Raw genomic sequence first — 22,162 nt, forward strand, 5'->3', positions numbered from 1 at the left:
CATCCAATCCACCAAACAACACCGAACAAGAGTCAATGGCAGAATAAGCTGTTTGGCATTGGCAGAGAAGATTTGGCAGATTTTTCATGGGCGCAACCCACATACTCAGCTCTGCTGCTCATCCCACAAATGCATGTTCCTTACAAATGTGGCACCATTTAAAAGGGAAATAAACAGGCTTTCCAACGGTATAAGATTTATTGCCAAGAAGCATTGTTACAACAAAGAAATAATCTACCAAACACAAATTTCCTTACTTTTTGTGCTATGTTTACATACGTTTTAAGATAGTTTTGAATAAAGATAAGTCTGGACCTTGGGGGAAAGTATTAAATTGGGATAAGGCAGACAACAACATAATTGTGGCAGAAGCTAGGGCATGTAAATGGGGAGCAGCTATTATTGGGCATGTAAAGGCCAGCTGATCAGTGTTCCAGGAAGGAGGGATAAGGATGGCATAGTAAGGATGACCAGAAGGGTTGTAAATTTGGTTTAAAGGAAAAAGGAGACATTGGTACGGTTTCAGATGATTAAATCAGACGGGTCTTCTGGGGAATATAAAACAAGCAGGCAAGAACTTCAGCAATTAGAAGGACCAAAAGGGACCATAAAATGCCATTGGCAAATTGGATTTAAAGAAATCCCAAGGCTGTGTATGTGTGTGTGTATATATATATGTGTATGTATATATATATATATATATGTGTATATATATATATATATTAATATACTAAAACTCAGAAGAGTATATATGTTTGTAACAGTGATTTCGGCTGATTTCGGCAAAACGGTGAACCGTAGCGCCACAATTTTTGCACCGCCTAATCACACCGCTGGACGCTTGCCGAAAATGATTTTTTTATTTAATTCGGTTGTATATTTTTTAAGTTACAGAGGTTTAAAAGTCCAAAAAATAATTCTCTCAGTTATTTCGGTTGATTTAGGCAAAAAACGGTGAACCGTAGCGCCACGATTTCTGCACCGCCTTAATCACGACGCTGAACGCTGCTGGAAAATGATATTTTTATTTGATTCGGTCGTGTATTTTTTAAGTTAGAGGTTTTGGTAAAAAAAAAAAAAATTCCAGACGTTTTTTCCATGGCCTTCAGCGTGTGACGTCAAAATGCCCATGTGAGAAGAGCTCGCCCAACCCCCCTCCTACTGATTTATTGAAGGCTTTCAGCGTGGTGCGTATGGGCTCCTCTCTCCCCTTGCTTCTCTCCTCTCTCCCACACCCGGGAGACCATCTCCCCGCTATCGCCCCCCCCCCCCCCCGGACCTTTCACTCATGCGCACCCCCCCCCCAGACCTTTCACTGATGCGCTCCCCCCCCCCCCCCGGACCTTTCACTCATGCGCACCCCCACCCCCCCGGACCTTTCACTAATGCGCTCCCCCCCCCCCCCCCCCCCCCGGACCTTTCACTGATGCGCTCCCCGCACCCCCCCCCCCCCCCCCCCCCCCCCCCGAACCTGTTGGTGCTGGGGGCAAGAGAGAGTATGGGGAAAGGGGGGGTGGGGGAGAGTAAGAGTGTGTCTGGGGGAGAGAGAATGATGGCGGGGTCTGAGACTGGGGAGGGGGACAACAGGGGTCGTCCGGAGGGGGCTTGGTGGTGGGGGAAAGAGGGGTACTGGGAAAAGGGGAGGTCGTGGGGAAAGGGGGGGTGTGGGGAGAGTAAGATTGGGGTTGGGGGAGGAGAGAATGGGCCCAAGTATATATATATATATATATATATCGCTAGTATATATATAAAAGTAAATAACCGACCACTGAATGATACACACCCCCTCCCAACCCTTCCGAATTTTCTGCTTTCATATTTCATTACTGCCATTCCAATTTCGCCTCTCATTTTTCTGCAAAACAGTCGGTAATTGCAATTTGTCAATTCGGCCGCTAGAGGTTGCTCGGGGTTTCGCAAGAATTTCCCCCCGTCCTGGAAGTCTCCCCGAAAATGTGGCACCTAAGCTGGGCAAGGCAACCAACCTCGACCTCATCGGAACTTCCACGGCCCATCGGTGGGTTGAATTTGCAACCTGCCGCCCAGTTGGAACTAGCATATCTATCCCCATAGCCGACTTCCTTGGCTGGCTGGATAAACTAGCAAAGCTCTGGAACCAAGAGTGCCAGAAAATCAGTGGTGGAACTGCAATGAGTAAATATTAAATTTAAGTGCAAGATTATATAACTAAATTAATAAAAATAATAAAAATGTTATTACTGTACAGTGACATAATCACATTATGTTGTAATGTTCGTTTTTACTTTGAAATGCACTAAGAGAGGCTTGAAACTGGTAATTTTGTGTGTAATTTTTCCAATTTTTTGATCCCCGCTGTATGCCTCACGCAAGCGCTCGGCTCTTTTCCTCTTTTTTTTTTTACCTCACTCACGTGCCTGAAAAGTATAATAATCATAGGGAATATATTTAGCGCGTCTATATGGCGCCAGTGTGAAACGGCCTTTAGTGGTCAGTGGACAGGAGCTGTTCGTGACGAATTTTTATGTAGGGGTTCCCTGAGACATAAAAATTATTTCAAGAGTTCCGCAAGGGTAAAAAGGTTGAGAAACGCTGTGCCAGATGGTAGAGGAGTGATCGAAATTGGCGATGCTTTCAGATGGTCAATATCTATGCATTGTATTGCGATCCTTGTTAGCATGACACAAACTCGCGCTATGAAATCCTTCCGTATGCTTAGTCGAGTCGCATATATCAACTCTTTTTTCATAACAGTCATTTTATGACCATTGTTCTTTTATTCAATACCAAGAGAATTGGGATGTGTAAGGAAAAAGCAAAATAGAAAAAACAAAACAAAACAATTTTTTCTTTGTGTTGCAAAAAGTATCTCTGTTCAATAACCTTTCTATAAATAGCAGAATATACTCATGATAGGCCTGACATTGTACATGTAGTCCAAGAACTACAGACTGTTGGAAATAATAGTCGTTTTTCACGCATGAATTTTCACACAACGCGTATGCGCATTTGGCGTGCATACATATTTTTGCTGAAAAGTTGCATCACGCGCCATATTATGAATTTTGATGTATAATTCTGAATTTTGGGCATCAAAATTATCAATTTGTAAAATTAAATGTTGGGAAGTCTGGATAAAGGATGAAATTTATGCTTGGAGTTGGAGGATGTGGGCAAGGTGCCAAACGATACTTTGCATCTGTATTCACCAAAGAGAACAATATGGAGATCAGTGTGGGACATTAATATACTAGGACAGTTTGAGATCAAAGAGGAGGTGAAGTTAGGTCTTTTGAAAAGCATTAAGTAGGAAAATAACTGCAGATGCTGGTACAAATCGAAGGTATTACAAGATGCTGGAGTAACTCAGCAGGTCAGGCAGCATCTCTGGAGAGAAGGAATGGGTGACATTTCTGGTCGAGACCCGATTAAGGGTCAGTGTTGGGACCCCAGTTATCAGTCATCAGTCTGAAGAAGGGTTGTTGTGGGGGATTGTTCTGAGGATTGTTACAGAGGATTGTTGTGAAGGGTGTTGTTCTGGCTCGATGTCTGTGTCCAGTGGTGTTCTGCAGGGATCTGTGCTGTGACCTCTGTAAATGTATTGGTTAGTACGCTTAAGAAACTACCAAATCTGATGAGATTGCAGATAGTAAGTAAAGAATAGAGTAGGATATAGATCAATTACAGATACAGCCAAAGAATTGTCAAATGGTGGTTAATCTGAGCCAATGTGAGGTGTACTTGGGAGGTCAAATGTAAAGGGGAACATTATACAGTATACAAGACCTTTATAAAGCTTTGGTTTCGTCATATTTGGAGTATTGTATCCAGTTCTGGTACCCCCATTACAGGAAGAATGTGAAGACTTGGGAGTTGCCGCAGAGGTTTACCAGAATGCGACCTGAATTAAGAGGTTATTGGCTACAGGAGATTGGACAAACTTGGATTGTTTTGTCTGGAGAATCAGGGGTAGAGGGAACACTTGGTCATAGAATCTTACAGTGTGAAAACAGGCCCAACTTGCCCACTCTGGCCAACATGCCCCATCTACACTAGTCCCACCTGCCTGTGTTCGGCTTATATCCCTCAAAACCATATACCTGTCTAAATGTTTCTTAAACGTTGCAATAGTACTTGCCACAACTACCTCCTCTGGCAGCTCTTTCTATACACCTACCACCATTTGCGTGAAACATTTACCCCTCAGATTCCTATTAAATCTTTCCCCCCTCATCTTAAACCTATGTCCTCGGGTTCTCAATTTTTCCTACTCTGGGCAAGAGACTCTGTGCATCTACCCGATCTATTCCTCTCATGATTTTCTACACCTCTATAAGATCATCCCTCATCCCCCCATTCGCAGTGACTAGTGGGGTGCTGCTAGGCTCAGTCCTGGGATTCCAGTTATTTACAATATATATTAACGATTTAGACGAAGGAATTAAATGTAACATCTCCAAGTATGTGGATTACACAAAGCTGGGTGGCAGTGTGAGCTGCGAGGAGGATGCTATGAAGCTGCAGGGTGACTTGGATATGTTCAGTGAGGTGGCAGATGCAGTGTAATGTGGATAAATATGAGGTTTTTTACTTTGGTGGCAAGAACAAGAAGGCAGATTATCAGTCTCAAGGGTCTCGACCCGAAACGTCACCCATTCCTTCTCTTCTGAGATGCTGCCTGACCCGCTGAGTTACTCCAGCATTTTGAGTCTACCTTTAATTTGAACCAGCATCTGCAGTTATTTTCCTAATTATCTGAATGGTGTCAGATTAAGAAAGGGGGAGGTGCAACAAGACCTGGGTGTCCTTGCACATCAGTTACTGAAGATAAGCATGCAGGTACAGCAGGCAATAAGAAAGCAAATGGCATGTTGGCTTTCACAGTTAGAGGATTTGAGTATAGGAGCAAGGAGGTCCTACTACAGTTGTACAGGGCCTTGCTGAGACCACACCTGGAGTATTTTGTGCAGTTTTGGTCTCCTAATTTGAGGAAGAACATTCTTGCTATTGAGGGAGTGCAGTGTATGCGCACCAGGTTAATTCCTGATGATGAAATGATGAAAGAATGGATCGACTGGGCTTACATTCACTGGAATTTTGAAGGATTAGAGGGTATCTTATGGAAACACATAAAATTCTTAAGGGATTGGACAGTCTAGATGCATGAAAAATGTTCTCGATGTTGGGGTAGTCCAGAACCAAGGGTCACAGTTTAAGAATAAGGGGTATTACGGCCAGCTTCTCATCTTTCTTATCAAGCTCCCAACCTGCCGTTGACGTAGGATAGTTGGAACGATATTTTCTTATATGCAAACAATCAACAACAAAGCTCTCCACTACTTTTGAATTAGTTTGTCGTTTATTTAAAGTTGCAATATAACATATTGGCAAATCTCTTGTCATCATCTTGTAATTGATTAGCTTGGTAAAAATCCAATGTCCTACCGTAACCTACGTGACTTATACGAACTGCCAGGTCTTATCTCCGGCAGAGATTTCTTACCGATCATCTATCAGTAGGCTCTTCAGCCGATTTATATCAGCAGTTTATTTTGGCTGAACTATCAGCCATTTCTTTCCGTGTACTGAAGCATTACATCAGAGTTTGCAGCTCCTCTGGCTCTACCCAGTCCATATGTAAGCCAAGTATTAACCTCAGTGTCCAAAAATACAGCTGGATACAAAGTAATATAGTAATATACTAAAATAACTAATAAACGCAAAATGGTTCCTACAAGGAGTAGGTCATTTAGGACTGAGATGAGGATTTTTTTTTTTCATCAGAGAGTTGTGATTCTGTGGAATTCTCTGTCACAGAAGGCAGTGGAAGCCAATTCACTGGATGTTTTCAAAAGAGAGTTAGATATAGCTCTTAAGGCTAATGGAATCAAGGGATATGGGGATATGTTTCCTGTGCTCCAAGGAACAGAGTCCTAGCTTGCTCAACCTCTCCCTATAGCTCAGGCCTTCAAGTCCTGGCAACATCCTCTGAAGTCTTCCAGTTTGACATCTTTCTTATAACATGGTGCCTAAAACTGAACACAATACTCTAAATGCTGCCTTACCAACGTCTTAAACAACTGTAACGTGACCTCCCAACCTCTCCACTCAGTGCTCTGACTGATGAAGGCCAATGTACTAAAAGCCTTTTTGACTACCCTATCTACTACTATCTATACTAATCTGTTACAAAATGAATATTGAGTTCCAACCTGCGACCAGACCTCGTCCTCTGGTCCAACTCCTGTCGGCGTGTTTACATCATTGAGCTGACGGTGCCCTGGGAGGAGGCTGTGGACGAAGCATTTGAAAGGAAAAGGCTGAGATATTCCAACCTTGCAGAGGAGCGAGGTTGGAGTGTAAGAGTGCGTCCAGTGGAGGTGGGGTGCAGGGGATTTGTAGCCAGCTCCACTGCAAGGCTCCTGAGGGAAGTTGGAGTCAGAGGGCAGGCCCAAAGGAGGGCAATCAAAGAACTTGCAAATGCCGCCGAACGGAGCAGTCACTGGCTGTGGCTGAAAAGAAAAGATACTGTCTGGGCTGCCACGTGACCATCTAGAGGCTAACCATAAGACACACACCCAGGTCTGATCACCCTGCGGTGGGCCTGCATCAACTGAGGGTGTCTTGTGATAAAAGGCCGAAACACCCAGTGACGTTGAGGTACACAACTGAAGATGTGTCGGAATGGTAGCAACATTACCTAGTGGTCACCCCCAAGAACAACACCAGTCAATTGTAGTGTAAACCTTAGGGATTGTAACATCTAGTCCTACTAATCAATCTGAAATTTTGTTCCAAAATGATCATTCTGGTCATGATAGGTAAACAATCATGTTCCATGACTGAGGTGGGGATGCAAAGATGAGGCATAAATTTAATAAATGCTTGGATGTGCATTTTGGAGAATGAATGCAGTTTCCAAACTATCTCCAGTTATAGTTTGGATTAGATGATTTTATTGTGATGTTTTTTTTAAGCTCCTTCCCAAACATTTCAAGAAGATGGAGTAACATGGTGACCCAAGAAACTGCAGATGCTGGAATCTTGAGCAAAACACAAAGTGTTGGAGAAACTGAGTGGGCCAGGCAGCATCTGCAGAGGGAATGGACAGATGACATTTTGGTTGGGACTCTTGTTCAGACTAATTGGAGTGGGGGGGAGGGGAGAGAGCTAGGAAAAAAAAGAGGTGGTGGTGGACGGGAAAAACCTGGCAAGTGGATACAGGTGAGGGTGAGTTGATTGCCAGATGGGTGGAGTATGTGACACTGACTACAGGTGAAAAGGAAATGAAAGGGTGTGAGTTAAAGGGAGGAGTGAAATGTAAAGATGGAGGGTCAGATATGGGTAGAAGAAAACAAGGGAAGGGGAGAGAGATAAAAGGGAAATGAGGAATTTGGGTTGGGTTTTAAAATGGATGGTTTTAAAAATAAAATTTCTGGCCATCTTACTGAACCTTGTACTGAGGGGTCTCTTACTAGTAGTTCGATTGGGTGCAAAAAGAATGCAACCTTCTGAAATGCTGGTCAATGAGACACACATGTAAAGGTTGCTTGCCCGTGGATTTATTTTTTTACCGTGGCTATTTGTACAGCCATTTTAGATCAATAGATTTGCTTTCAAGGAATGGTTGGTACTGTATAGTATTTAAAATAATTAAATGCTGAGCAAGAGGGATAGGATTTATAATTTAGAGCCTACTATATATTTGACCTTGTTTTTCGTAAGTGGCTTGGCAGTTTATGGGTTAATTTGTTATTTTATAATTGCTTGGAAATTAAGATATCTTTTTTTAAATCAAGGATGCAGCTGCTGATGAATTACAACTGCCACATTTATCGAAACGGATTCCATGCACACCATCTATTGAATCATGGCCTTCAACTCCAGACAATCTGGTTGCAAGTGAACAAACACCAGATAATGAAGTACTATTTGAGAGAGTAGAAGTGGTTAATCTTTCTGGTACTGACAAAGATGCTAGTAAATATGATGTCGATAGTTCTGGGAGAACAGAAGACTGGTCCATGGAAGAATATGTGGATGCTGCTGAATCCCTAGATAGAGGGGACACCTCTAAGGATAGGGGGAAAACTGTTTCAGTAGATGAATTGATCTTTAACAAGGAGGAGAGAATCATAAGTTGTGATCATAATACTGTGAATGCTGTGGATAGGGATGTAACCAGTGACCAGGATGTTGATATTTCTCAACCTAAAAATGAGGAAGTGCTTGAAAATGAAAAACTGTTTAATGTGGATAATGAGCACCCCTTTGAATGTGAAGGTAAGTTATACTAACATTGATTTGTTTGTTTTATATTGAACAGTTAATTAAGTCTGCCATACAGACATTGTTTGTTTAAATAATGTGCCAAATGTCTAAAAAAATGACCATATTTCATTAAATGGCCTCTTAGCATAGATTTGAATGAATCAATTTGGACTTTTTTATTTGCTTATTTGCTGATTAATTTTATGTTTCTATGTGCATTGAGATGGGTCCTCTTGGTTTTGAACTGAGTTGTCGTGCGTCCTGGATTACTTCCTTGTCTTAATTTTAATTGTTGATTTCAAAACAAATTAAATAACTACTCTACTCTTCATTGATAGTTTTGGAGATTGACAAGAATGAAAATACTTCCCCATTGGTAAATGATGCCACAGAATTTATGGGTTCGAGCAGTGAAGAAGCAGTTTTGCCAGCGCATAATCTCATATCTTCTGATAAGGGGTGAGTTTACGGTATTATCCCCAACTTTTGCCATCGTTATTTATATTAATTATACAAAATGTGCTTGGTGTTTTTTTTATTCTTTATGACTCCTATTTGAGGGAATGTGAATTCTGATGTCCAAAATTTCTTGCTTTTCCGTTATTTGACTCTGATCTTAAATGAAATTAAATCTCACATCTGCTCTTATTTTTGTGGTGGAAAACATAACAGGTGGTATGCAACCATCCAGACAGTGACCATTTGCCTACCTGTAGTACATGAGGCTAACTTTTGTCCAGTCTAGCTACTTGCCAGACTTGATTCCAGGGCAGTAGGCTTGTTAATAGTTCCCAGGAATTCTCAGTCTGTCCTTTAAAGTAGCGGTCTATGACATAATTTGACAGAACTATGTGGTGTCTGGGAAGAGCAGTTTGAGGCCCGTGGTTACAGATAGAGCATGACTCCATTCAATGGCAGTGCACGACTCCATTCATTAATCACCTTTTTAAAAGAGAATTGCCAATAAAATAAACTAGTTATTCCCATGAGCTGCTACTACATATAACATTTAACTTCCCAGTACTTAATCTTCTTTTCCCAATATGTTATGCTCATTAATAAAAGAATCATCATGCTTTGGATAAGAATTCAACTTTTGAAGAAAAGAATTGACCGTCTGAAAGAATCTCTTGCATGACTGTAAAAAATCCAAGTAATATAGTTCACTTCAAAAAAATGTTTGAGGTTGTCTTCACTAAATTTAAGTCTAATTCTAGAATATGCAACAAGTAGTCATACAGTCCTTGCACAATGCAGCATGGTAACAGCCCTTTGTCGACCAAGTTGGCTCGTCCCATTTGTTGACCCACAGCATTTGCAACTTGGGTTCAATTCTGACCACAGGTGGTATCTGTGTGGAGTTTGTGCATTCTTCCAGTTGCCATGTGGGTTTTCGTGGAGTGTTCTGATTTTCGCCTACATCCCAAAGACACAGGTTGGTAGGTTAATTGGCCATTGAAACTTGGCCTTGATATGTAGTTGAGAAGTAGATTGGGGGTAAAATAGATGGGAATGTGCAGGCCATAAAATGGGGGATTTGTGTATAAAATAGGATTAGTGTATAATGAATGTAAACAATTGCTCGATAGTAAGTGTGGACTGAATGGGCCAAAGCCAACCTTTCCGAATTTGGCGGAAAGTTTCCGCTTTCTTATTTCATTTCCGTCATTCCGATTTTGCCTCACATTTTTCCGCAAAACAGTCGGTAATTGCAATTTGTCAATTCGGCCGCTAGATGTCGCTAGGGGTTCCGCGAGAAATCCCCCGCGCCCTGGAAGTCTCCCCAAAAATGTGACACCTAGGCAGGGCAAGGCAGCCAATCTCGACCTCATCGGGACTTCCATGGCCGATCGGTGGGTTGAATTTGCAACCTGCGGCCGGGGCTCTGGAACTCCAGCCCAGTTGGAGCCAGCACATCTATCCCCATAGCCGATTTCCTTGGCCGGCTGGATAAACTAGCAAAGCTCTGGAACCAAGAGTGCCAGAAAATCAGTGGTGGAATTGTAATGAGTAAATATTAAATTTAAGTGCAAGATTATATAACTATAATAATTAATTAAGACGGGGTTAAAATATAAAACACAGCAGAAAAGCCAATTGCCACCTTTTTGGGCTGATTATCAATTAATGTGTGAATTTACTTCAACAAGTACTTTCGTATGCTTAGTCGAGTTGCATACATCAACTCTTTCTTCAAAACTTAGTCATACATTTATGACTATTACCAAAAAAATTGGGATGTGTAAGGAAAAAGCATAATAGAAAGAACAAAACAAAACAATTTTTTCCTTTGTGTTGCAAAAAGTATCTCTGTTCAATAACCTTTCTATAAATAGCAGAATATACTCATGATAGGCCTGACATTGTACATGTAGTCCAAAGCTCCAGACTTTTGAAAATAATAGTCGTTTTTCACACATGAATGTAGTGCAACACGTATGTGCATTTGGCGTGCATACTTTTTTTTTGTTGCTGAAAGGGGTTGCATTACCACCATATTATGAATTTTGATGTAAAATTCTGAATTTTGGACATCAAAATTATGAATTTGTAAAATCAAATGTTTGGAGGTCTGCAAAGAGTCTGTTTCCGTACTGTCTGGGCTGAAGCAATTTATGGACTGAATCACAATTACCTGATTTGAATGCTTAATGCTGGAAAGGATGTACAGCAGATTTACGAGGATGTTTCCAGGACTCGGGCCTGAGCGGTAGGGTGAGGTTGAGCAGGCTAGGAGCGCAGGAAGATGAGGAGAAACCCTATAGAGGTGTACAAAATCATGAGTGGAATAGATTGGGTAGACGCACAGAGTCTCTTGCCCAGAGTAGGGGAATCGAGAAGCAGAGGACTTAGGTTTAAGGTGAGGGGGGAAAAATTTAATAGGAGCTGGAGGGGTAGCTTTTTCACACAAAGGGTGGTGGGTGTACGGAATGAGGTAGTTGAGGCAGGTACTATCGCAACTTAAGAAACATTTGGATCGGTACATGGATAGGACAGGTTTAGAGGGAAATGGGCCAAACACAGGCAGGTGGGACTAGTGTAGATGGGACATGTTGGCTGGTGTGGGAAAATTGGACCTCTCTTTTTCACTTCTGCAACTGCATAGAGTCAATGCTGTTCCCCAGCAGTTTTCTCTAAAACTTTGCCATCAAGACATGTGTTGAACTTTAACAAATTGCTCATCTGAATCTTAAGTTATGGTGCTCTATTGTGGTAGCACTTTGCACCATTAGCTGTGTTTAAGTGAATGCACTTAACAGATATCTTTAAAATGACGGGCAAGCTTGAGAGGTTAGACCTTGTTTCTAGATGTGGGCATAATTATAGATGGTAGCCCAAAAAAAAAACTTGGAGGGAATGGGGCAAGCTCCTTTAAACCAAAAGAGATAAGAATGTGGGACTCAGCACAATTAGAAGACGAGGTTGCTCACATAGATGTATTTAAGGCAAAGCTGCAATAGTACAGAAGGGAGAAAGGGATATGCTAAATGGGTGAAATGAAGTAACATGGGATCAATTTTATGCATAAAAACACTAGGAGGGCCAAATTGGGTCAAATGCTAACTTCTGTATGACTTGTTTGATTACACAGTGAAACCATGCATCCAGAAACATCTGAGGAACAACTGCTGTCTCAGATACCAGGGGAAAAGAAAGGATTGGTACAGAATCCAGTCAGTTTGCATCCATCCGCTTCAGACATGGATCGTATGTATAATTGCTTTTCTTGTTTCTGTTTAAAATTACCACCTAGCTTAAATAAAACCAGCTAACTATCGCAGATGAGCCTTTCTTTCAAATTATTTTCAATGCAGCATCTGCAGTCAACAGGTTTGATTGCCAAGACACATCTGAAAACAACTGGAGTGGATTTGTCTATGAAATCCAAGTCAGTGAGATGTCTTTCAAACAAAAATGTGTGTAAAATGCCAATAAACCCAACTGCCTGATTTGTTGTCTGAGCTTATTTATGAAATCTAGTTTTGTGTACTTTATCTATAATTGTGATCCTTCAAAGCTCCTGTGAAATCATGGTTTATTAACACAAAAGAGAGGCTTGCTTTTATTATAAGTTTTATGAAGTGTTTCTTATACATGGTGCACTTTACATATAATCAGCAAATTTTTCACCTTTGCAGGTTATGCCATTTTGGAAAGGAAATATAATGCGATTAACTTCCTTTTGTTTATTTTGTTACATGTCTTGTGTATATGTGTGCTAAATACCAGTGAGTTTAAAGAACTTGACAGTTATTTATTTGTCACTTTTGCATATAATTGAGGAAAATATTTGCTAATATCATTGGAAACATGTTACCATGACTTTGCAATACATTGAGAATGCAGGAGGCATTCTGACGAATGTCTATGCTTCCTACTGTTTGAACAATTCAATCCGAATCTTAAAACTACCTCTGCACCTTCACATTTTATTTGTTTTTCCTTTTATAAAGATGTAGTACATTTTTTAAGTAAAGCATTGTGTAGCCCTGTAACTCTTTCCTTATCACTTTGTTACCTTGTTCTTCAGCCCACTACATCCGCGGCAACCTTTTTGCCCATCTACTTTAATCCAATCTGCCAGCATTAGGACCTTATCCTTCTATGTTTCATCTAAGTGTCTGTAATTGTATCTGATCCCATTGTAATTGTATCTGATCCCACCATCTTCTTCAGACTTTTAGAGATACATCACAGAAACAGCCCCTTCGACCCACTGAGGAGGCACCAGCTAGTGATCACTGAATTCACTATCCTGCACACTAGGGATAATTTTACAATTTTATCAAAGCCAAATAACTTACAAATCAGTACGTCTTTGGAATGAGGGAGAAAACCCACACGATCACAGGGAAAACATACAAACTCCGTTCTGACAGCACCCATAGTCAGGATCGAACTCGGGCCTCTGGCACTGTGAGGCAGCAACTGTACTGCTCTGCCACTGTGCTACCCTTTTGACAGAGTGTTTCAGATATTAACCACTTTTTAAAAAAAATCAGCCCCTCAGAATCCCTTTTTTTAAAATGCCTTCCTTGCATCCCAAAGCATTAATACGAATGCTATGAGGATGCAGGGTGATTTGGATAGGTTGGGTGAGTGGGCAGATGCATGGCAGATGCAGTATAATGTGGGTAAATGTGAGGTTATCCACTTTGGTGGCAAGAACAATAAGGCAGATTATTATCTGAATGGTGTCAGATTAAGAAAAGAGGAAGTGCAAGAAGACCTGGGTGTCCTTGCACATCAGTCACTGAAAGTTAGCATGCAGGAACAGCAGGCAGTGAAGAAAGCTAATGGCATGTTGGCCTTCATAATGAGAGGATTTGAGAAATGGAGCAAAGAGGTCCTTCTGCAGTTGTATGGGGACCTGGTGAGACCACACCTGGAATATTGTGTGCAGTTTTGGTCTCCTAATTTGAGGAAGGACATTCTTGCTATTGAGGGAGTGCAGCGTAGGTTCACGAGGTTAATTCCTGGGATGGCAGGACTGTCATATGATGAAAGAATGGAACCACTGGGCTTGTATTCACTGGAATTTAGAAGAATGAGAGGGGATCTTATAGAAACATAAGATTATTAAGGGATTGGATACGCTGGATGCAGGAAACGTTCCCGATGTTGGGGGAGTCCAGAACCAGGAGCCACAGTTTAAGAATAAGGGGTATGCCATTTAGAACTGAGATGAGGAAAAACGTTTTCACCCAGAGAGTTGTGAATTTGTGGAATTCTCTGCCTCAGAAGGCAGTGGAGGCCGATTCACTGGATGGAGTCAAAAGAGAGTTAGATAGAACTCTTGGGCTAGCGGAATCAAGGAATATGGGGAGAAGGCAGGAACCGGGTATTGATTGTGGATGATCAGCCTTGATCGCATTGAATGGCGGTGCTGGCTCAAAGGGCCAAATGGCCTACTCCTGCACCTATTGTCTATGTATCTATGTCCATGTTTCTATGAATCTTAAATGGCAAATGTTACAGTACCAATCCCTACGGTACATCACTAGTTAAGAGTTCCAATCGGGAAAGCAATCTTCCACCATCACCCCCCTGCGTCCTATGACTATCAGTTTGTATCTAATTAGTCAGTTTGCATTGGATGCGATTGGTCTTGCCTCATAATCTTTTCACCCCCAAAGTCATGTTGTCTGCCTCTAATCAGTCCATGCCTTTCCAAATGTACATAAATCATATATTTTCTGCAGTAACGTGAACCTCCCTACACCTGTGGTTATTTGGCTTATCCTACTACCCTTCCTGGCTATCCTCTTGCTTTTCTGGTTCCTTGCTTGTGGCTAATGAAGATGTGAAAATCTTTGCCAGATCCCCAGCAATTTCTTCCCTTGTTTGCCATTACATTCTCTATGACAGATCTCATCTGGAATTGGAGGATTGTTGACACTTGTTCATTCCAAGACATCTAATAACTCCACCTTCTTAATACTGACAGGCACCAGGCTTTCAACGTATTCCTCCCCAAATTCACGATCCTCCACGACTTCTTTCCTGATGGATAGAGTCAAGGAATTTTCATTTATGACCCCGTCTATAATCCCTGGCTCCACATATAGATTACTCCACGGTACTTGCTCTTTCCCTGGCTGCCTTCTTGCTCCTAATGTACAAGTGTAATAACTCCTTAATCTTATCCAAGGAAAGTTATCAATAAAGCCATTTATCAAAACGGCTAGTTTCAAACTCTGAAATACTATTTTTTTTTCCTCATTTGTATTCAATGTCACAATTTTGCATCTTGACCTCCCTTAAATTTGATGAGTAGATTATTTTTTGGTTACATGCAATTCCATTTTATGAACTTTTGAGCTAGTATGGTCGATAGCCTTCAGTAAAAATGCTGAATGCTGTCTCATTAATGGCCATTTTCAGAAATTTGATTAAAGCTGGTGAAATGTGCCTGATGTTTATGCTTTTGATTGCTAGGCTAAAGGAAGTAAATAAGTTATTTTAATACAGAAATATACATAAATACATACGTTTGATACAATTGCTTTTGCTCTTCATCAAATATCTTTTGGCAAAAATTATTTCTGGCAACTGAATCATGCAAAAAAAACTGTTGGGTTTTCCCAAGTAACCAAAGGAGTTGTGTTTGGATGATATCCAGTTACTTGCAGGTATTTCAGATACAAGCCAATTAAAATAAATGCAATTACAAAAAATAACAAATCTATTAAGGGCAGTCAACATAGGTTGTAAACTATTTTTGCCATTCTAAATTTGGGTGACTGCATGTACCATTGCAAACGTCACTTTTATCATCTACCTAATAGCTGTTGCTCTGCATAACATTGGTCACACTTAAAATACGCAGTTCAAGCCAGTATTGAATCTATGCTATCCAGACAAATCACACCATGCATGAGCACAATCAAGCCATGCACAAGAATGCCGCTTAAATTGTTGTATTAGCCACCTTGAGAGTTTTCCTCTTCCTGCAGTAATGGTGATCAAGCAACACATTGAGTGTGGTATAAACTTTCATTCTGCAGTGAGAATAGTTACAGACCCCATCTGCCACCCTATCCTGATTTCTTCACCACTCACCAAGTTCAGTGTTGTTCATTACTCATTGCATCTCTCTGGTACGGTGGGATTCTGCAAATCACTAAATTAGTCCGTCTTTTAACTATCCAAGCCAAATACTCTTATTTTGGCTTCCTTTTCCCACCCCCAAAAGAAAATTCTTCCTCCAAGATGTTTTTAAAACTGACCTAACAGGAAATCCACACTTCCATATTTTTCAATCAATGTCTTGATTTTGAGTCACAATTATATATTTGTGTGTGATGGACATCAAGACAAAAGTAAAAACCCAATTTATTTTTAATTGCTTTAAAATTAAATTCTATCGAACCCGGGAGAATGATTAATAATATTGAACAATGTCTCTGATAAATGGGTGAGAGTAGTGCTATAGATTTATAGAGTTTTGATTACACCCCATTTGGAGAACCACTTTCATTTCTGAGTATCAGCTGTGAGAAAATTCACCAGAAAGTTATTGGATCTAATAAGGTTAAACAATAAGATACATTACTCCGATTAATTTTGTATTTCTTTCAGCATATAACACAGGTCACCTAATTGATAGTGTGTTTTCAAATAATCCAGATAATTAGACAATAGACAATAGGTGCAGGAGTAGGCCATTCGGCCCTTCGAGCCATTCAATGTGATCATGGCTGATCATTCTCAATCAGTACCCCGTTCCTGCCTTCTCCCCATACCCCCTGACTCCGCTATCCTTAAGAGCTCTATCTAGCTCTCTCTTGAATGCATTCAGAGAATTGTCCTCCACTGCCTTCTGAGGCAGAGAATTCCACATTGGTGGGTAGTAAAACTATTTCCTTTGACAAAGCAGAGAACATGGAATAAAACTTTAAAGTAGAAACTGGGTAATTGAAACAAAATGTTTAGATGAGATAGATGGAAATAACAAAGCTACTGAACAGTCTAGGGTTTAAGCTAGGGTGTAGTCTCATTGTGGACCTTGGACTTCTGTAAGTGTAGAGCTATAAAGCTGTAGCACTTTATTGAGCAGTCTGGAATTTTTCTCTTTGCTCTACCTGTTGTACTTGTATATGGCTTAATTGTACTAGTGTATTGTATGATTTGATGTATAGCTCACAAACAAATCTTTTCACTGTATCTTGGTATACATGGCAATAATATACCAATACCAACTAGAACTGATATAGTTTTATGTACACACGAGACTGCAGATGCTGGAATCTTGAACAAAAAACAAAGTGCTGGAGGACTCAGCAGGCCAGAGAGGTTCTGTGGAGGGAAATGGCAGGCGATATTTTAGATTGGGATCCTTCAGTCTGTTGTCCGTCCAATTCTTTCCACACCTGGCCTGCTGAGTTCTTCCAGGGATAGTTTTATGTTGCATAAACCGTTAAGGATTACAGAATTGAAGGTGAAGTGAAGTTGATACAGATTAACATTGTCTAAATGACTGGTTGAACAATCTCATGGGGTTACATGAGGCTACGACAGAGGTCAAACTTGTATAATGTCATGTTTTAGCTGGGGAAATTTCAGCTGGAGTTTCATTTCAATTTGTGTAAAAACAAAGACTGTTCCTCACTCATTCAGCATGCATCAGAATAAAAAATGTTGAGTGCAATTTACTTCAAAAATCACTTTCCAGATATGCCATGTATCTAATTTTTTTAAATCTTGATGTTTATATTTCTGAGTTATGTCATGGAGTCCTGATTTGTCTCCAGGTGGAAGGCAAAATTTGAAGCATTATTACTAAAAGCTGCTGTTGGAGATTATTTTTTCTTAATTAGTTGTTTGTGTCTTTCAAATGCAATTGCAGTGATTTCATTGCATTCAAGTGTTACAAATCCTTAATTTAGAACTTCAAAGGTTATGTAGAATGAAAGATGGAGAAAATTGCTTCTATTTTTCTGTCCTTGAGGCAAAGAAACATAAAAGCAGCAAGAAACTTTATTTTGCATGGTAGTGGAGTGAGGGCAATGAAAGCTTTGGAATTGTGAAGCTAAAAGACTTCTCAGTCACAATTTATAAAAGGCATTGTTTGACGTGATTTGACAAGCATGCAAGATGATCAAAGCTTTAATATATCTAGTGCACATTTGTAAAACAAGATTGTTATAATATATTTTGTTTATTTTTGTATTTAAATATGTAGAATAAAGATTCTCAAATTTTCCTCAATTTTCTTTCCACCTTTGATTGTAGTTGGTGATGTAGTTCCCAGAACAGAGTCAAGAAATGAGAAAAATGAATCTGCATTATCAGGATACAAGGAAAGCGATGTTAAAATGATGGGCGATGTTGCTGAGTGTGCACAGAATGAGTCACTTGCAATTTTAATTCCAGTAAAAACTCAGTTTTTGCAGGTAATCTGAGCAATGTTCTCCAGTTCTCATTCGATTACCTTCCTCATTTCAATTTGTGTAAAAACAAAGACTGTTCCTCACTCATTCAGCATGCATCAGAATAAAAAATGTTGAGTGCAATTTACTTCAAAAATCACGTTTCAGATATGCCATGTATCTGTAATTTTTTTAAAATCTTGATGTTTATATTTCTGGGTTATGTCATGGAATCCTGATTAGCCTAAAGGGGCACATTGCAAACAAACTGTAGCTGTGGAGTATACTCTGCTGTGAAAGACTTCCACCATTTGGTCTACAATCTACAAATGTTAAGAGATTGTAGTTGATGTATTCTAAATCTTTGTCCAATTTTTAATGAGATGCTACTCTGAAAATAATATCTGAACATTTTGCTGATAGTTAATGGGACTCCATATTTTGAAAATTATTGTGACAAAATTTGATCAGTTACCACTTCCCAAAATTTTAATTTAATTGAAAGGGACAATATAGTGGCATCGCTGGTCGAGCTGCTGCCTCATAGCACAAGAGACCCAGGTTTGATCCTGATTTTAGGTGTTATCATTGTAGAGTACGCACATTTCCCCTCTGACCACATGGGTTTCCTCCAGGTGCTCTGGTTTCCTCGCACAACCCAAAGATGTGCAGATTTGTAGTTTAATTGGTCTCTGTAATTTGACCCAAGTGTGTCAGGAGTGGATGCAGAAGTGGGAAAACAAACTAGTGTGAATGATGGTCAGTGTAGATTCAGGCCAAATGACCAGTTTCCATGAGGTTTCTTTCAATTAAACCAAGATATAATTGGTACTGATTTTTTTATCTATGTCTTTTTAACTGATACACTTTTCATTCAGTGATGCTCTTCAAACCAACAATTCAGCATAATCCCTCTTATTTTGTTTGACCACTTCAATGCTATAAATCATGGGATTACATCTTTTTAATTATTCTACTATTTCCCTCCATTAGTTTGGACTGCCTAATTTTTTTATCTGAATATCTTTTACCTTTTTGAACTCTGCTATTTTAAAAACCCATTTTCTTCAATGCACATTACTTGCATTTGACTGTAACTTTGCATGCTTATCTGCTATTCTTTCCGATGTTAGATGCCACTGCTCATCTCGCTTCAAGACAAGGAGGAGAACTCCACTTTATTCCTCTCCCACATAGTTTTACTCCTGGTTGTAAATGTGAGTGCCACTGCAACCAAGTTTATTGCACTTTCCTCGTCATGAGAAGTTGCTGATTGGGTTTTTTTTTTGAACAGCTGAATTGTTATGCTGATAAGCCTAAACATCCTGAAAAAGATAGGGGAGCTTACAATTACTGAAGCAGCATCTTTCTTATTTTTATGCTATTGGAACAAAAATTGACCAGCAGCTCCATTGCCCAAGTGAAGCAGAAAAATCTATTATTATTGTGGCAAAGTATCTCTTCACCCGTGAGGTTTGATTTCACCTTGCCTGTTTTCATTTTCTTGCAATGATCATATGCAATACCAAAATAAAACTTTTTGAATAGTAGGACTGCGTGAATATTGTTTTGCTTAGTTTTTAGTAGAGGCAAATCTAACAATTCGTCCTCTTATTTTAAGAGGTCTTTATTTGTCTGTGAAGATTGAAAATGATCTTTTTTGAGAAAGATAACCTAAGGAGGTAAAATAACATTGAATTATTTCTCCTTTCATGTTATACCTCTGTGTAAGAGCATTAAAACTAATTACAATTTCGTCCTTGCATAATGCATTATGCCTGGTGTATCAACATGCTTATAATTTATGAAATGATTTATAGAAATGCAACAAATATTTTATTTCAAAATTCCTTTAATCTGATTACAGAATGTCAATGATGGCTTTGATGTCGATGCCCCAGTTGAAGAGTCGTGCTCTTCAGTTGCTATAGAGCTGAAACAGCATGAACCAGTTGTATTTGGAGCAGTTTTACATGCTGGAGAACATTTCATTGGATTTCCAGATCAATCTGATGACAAAACAAGTGAGGTTGAAGGGGATGAAGTTCGAGTTACGGAGTGCCATAATATGCAAGAAAACATTACTTTAATATTAAAAGATGGCGATAGAGATGCTGTGGAACAATTAACATCAACAGAGGTGAAGCAAAAGGCTGCTTTGTTTGAAAATAGGAAGGCTGTTCTGTTTGAATCGTTGGAAACTAAGATTAGTGAATCCATTAAAGAGAATCCAGAAAATTATGCTTTTGAAAGTGAAGAACATCTCTGTATAAAGCATAATTCTTTTATCCTAGAACCACTGGAAGATGACCATAAAGTTGCTGATCCATTACCTGGTGTACCTGATCCAATTAAAGTAAACATAACACATAATTCAACAGAAGTCCTCAAAGGAGATGAGTTAACTGATAATTCACCAGAGGTACCCAAAGGAGGTGAATTAACAGATAATTCAACAGAGGTCTTCAAAGCAGGTGAATCAATAGATAATTCAACAGAGGTCCTCAAAGGAGGTCAGCCAACAGATAATTCAACCGAAGTCCTCGAAGGAGGTCAATGGACGGATAATTCGAAAGAGGTCCTCAAAGAAGGACAACCAATAGATAATTCAAAGGAGGCCCTCAAAGAAGGTCAAGCAACAGATAATTTGAATGAGGTCCTTAAAGAAGGTCAACTAACAGATAATTCAACGGAAGTCCTTGAAGATCAACCTAGAGATAACTCGACTGAGGTCCTCAAAGGAGGTCAGCCGAATGTAGAAAAGTCTGAATTCATCAAGTCACCTATTCTGGTAGATACTGGAATAACAAAAGAGAGAAATGGCTTGCATAAGGGAGAGTCAATGAAGGAAACAAACGCAGATGATTCTGAGGAACTTAATAGAAAAGTTGTACAGAGTAAGCAAATGGAAGCTGTGGTAATGCCTACTAGGTCCTTAAGAGGAAAAAGTAAAGTGGGTGAAATTAGTTCCCTTGATAATGAGGAACTGGTGTTAGTGGAAATACAAAAAGTTAAGCCTAAAATGAAAATGCCTGCCACACCAAGGAGGAGTACAAGAAGAACTGTTACAGGGATGGATGAAATTGTGGAAGAACATAAAGGCATACCACTGGATCAAAAACCAGACTCTCTCCACACTACTACTACTACAAGGTCCACTAGAAAAAGTAACATTAGTAGAACACGTGACGCAGAAGACAATATGCCACATATTGAAATGCTTCCTATCTTGAGATCGACGAGAAGAAGTGTTGCCATCAGAGCAGATACAGAGCTCATCTTGAACAGTTCTATGAGAACGCCACTACATCAGAAAGCAGAAGTCACTTCTATTTCTCAACGGTCTTCCAGACAAAAAAGAAAGACACTTTCTGAAGTTGGCGCTCTCCTCGACAACTCACTTTCAGTGTTGGAGATTAATGAGCACATACCTGTGGTGCCTACACCCAGCAGACTTACAAGAAGTAGGGCCAAAGGCACCCACCTTGTGGCACTAGAAAATATTGCTGAATTAACTTCAAATGTAGAGGTTACTTTGCCTGTTAAATCCGATAACACAAGAAGGAGGCGGCCTGTCACAAGCAAAGAAACAACAAAGTCTGTGGTCAAAGATGATATTGTGGATGACAGGCAAGAGGAACAGCTTACTGTGACTTTTACCCACAAACCAACCAGGAGAAAATCTGGTAAAGACACGGAACCACATGCGATAATTTTAGCAGAAGAGGATTCTTATGCTTTCTCTCCTCCTGTCACTCGGTCATCAAGAAAGTTAAAAGGTAATTTTGTCTAGAAATCTAAAATTGTGCATGTTTAATTTCTTGTGTGGCATTAAGCTTGGCAATTTGTTGTTTTTTACTTGCCAAATGGCTATATTCCATTTCATTTGGTTTACAGAAGTTATTTAGCAGTGCACAGTGGCAGAGTATATTCTGAATTGTTCACATTTTGCTAGTGAGCTGGCCAATTGGATATTAAATTGTCTTGAAAGGAGGCAGAGAGTGGTGATAAACGTTTGTTTTCAGACTGGCGACCTGTAA

General features: G+C 39.9%; 2 protein-coding genes across 3 annotated transcripts in view; one reads left to right on the plus strand and one right to left on the minus strand.

Moving 5' to 3' along the window:
• The window catches only part of adss2 (adenylosuccinate synthase 2), a 612,379-nt gene that overhangs the window by 320,897 nt on the left and 269,320 nt on the right, over window positions 1-22,162 (minus strand). The gene's annotated exons all lie outside the window — the stretch shown is intronic.
• ahctf1 (AT hook containing transcription factor 1) overlaps window positions 1-22,162 on the plus strand; it is a 103,631-nt gene that overhangs the window by 78,492 nt on the left and 2,977 nt on the right. For both annotated transcript variants that reach the window (XM_078405365.1, XM_078405366.1), the window contains exons 29-33: window positions 7,779-8,262; window positions 8,589-8,709; window positions 11,843-11,958; window positions 17,986-18,146; window positions 19,990-21,901. In XM_078405365.1, the coding sequence (XP_078261491.1) occupies window positions 7,779-8,262; window positions 8,589-8,709; window positions 11,843-11,958; window positions 17,986-18,146; window positions 19,990-21,901 (2,794 nt within the window). The remainder of the gene's footprint in view (window positions 1-7,778; window positions 8,263-8,588; window positions 8,710-11,842; window positions 11,959-17,985; window positions 18,147-19,989; window positions 21,902-22,162) is intronic.

This window comes from Rhinoraja longicauda, chromosome 9, assembly GCF_053455715.1.
Source record: "Rhinoraja longicauda isolate Sanriku21f chromosome 9, sRhiLon1.1, whole genome shotgun sequence".
In the NCBI taxonomy this organism is placed as follows: Eukaryota; Metazoa; Chordata; class Chondrichthyes; order Rajiformes; family Arhynchobatidae; genus Rhinoraja; species Rhinoraja longicauda.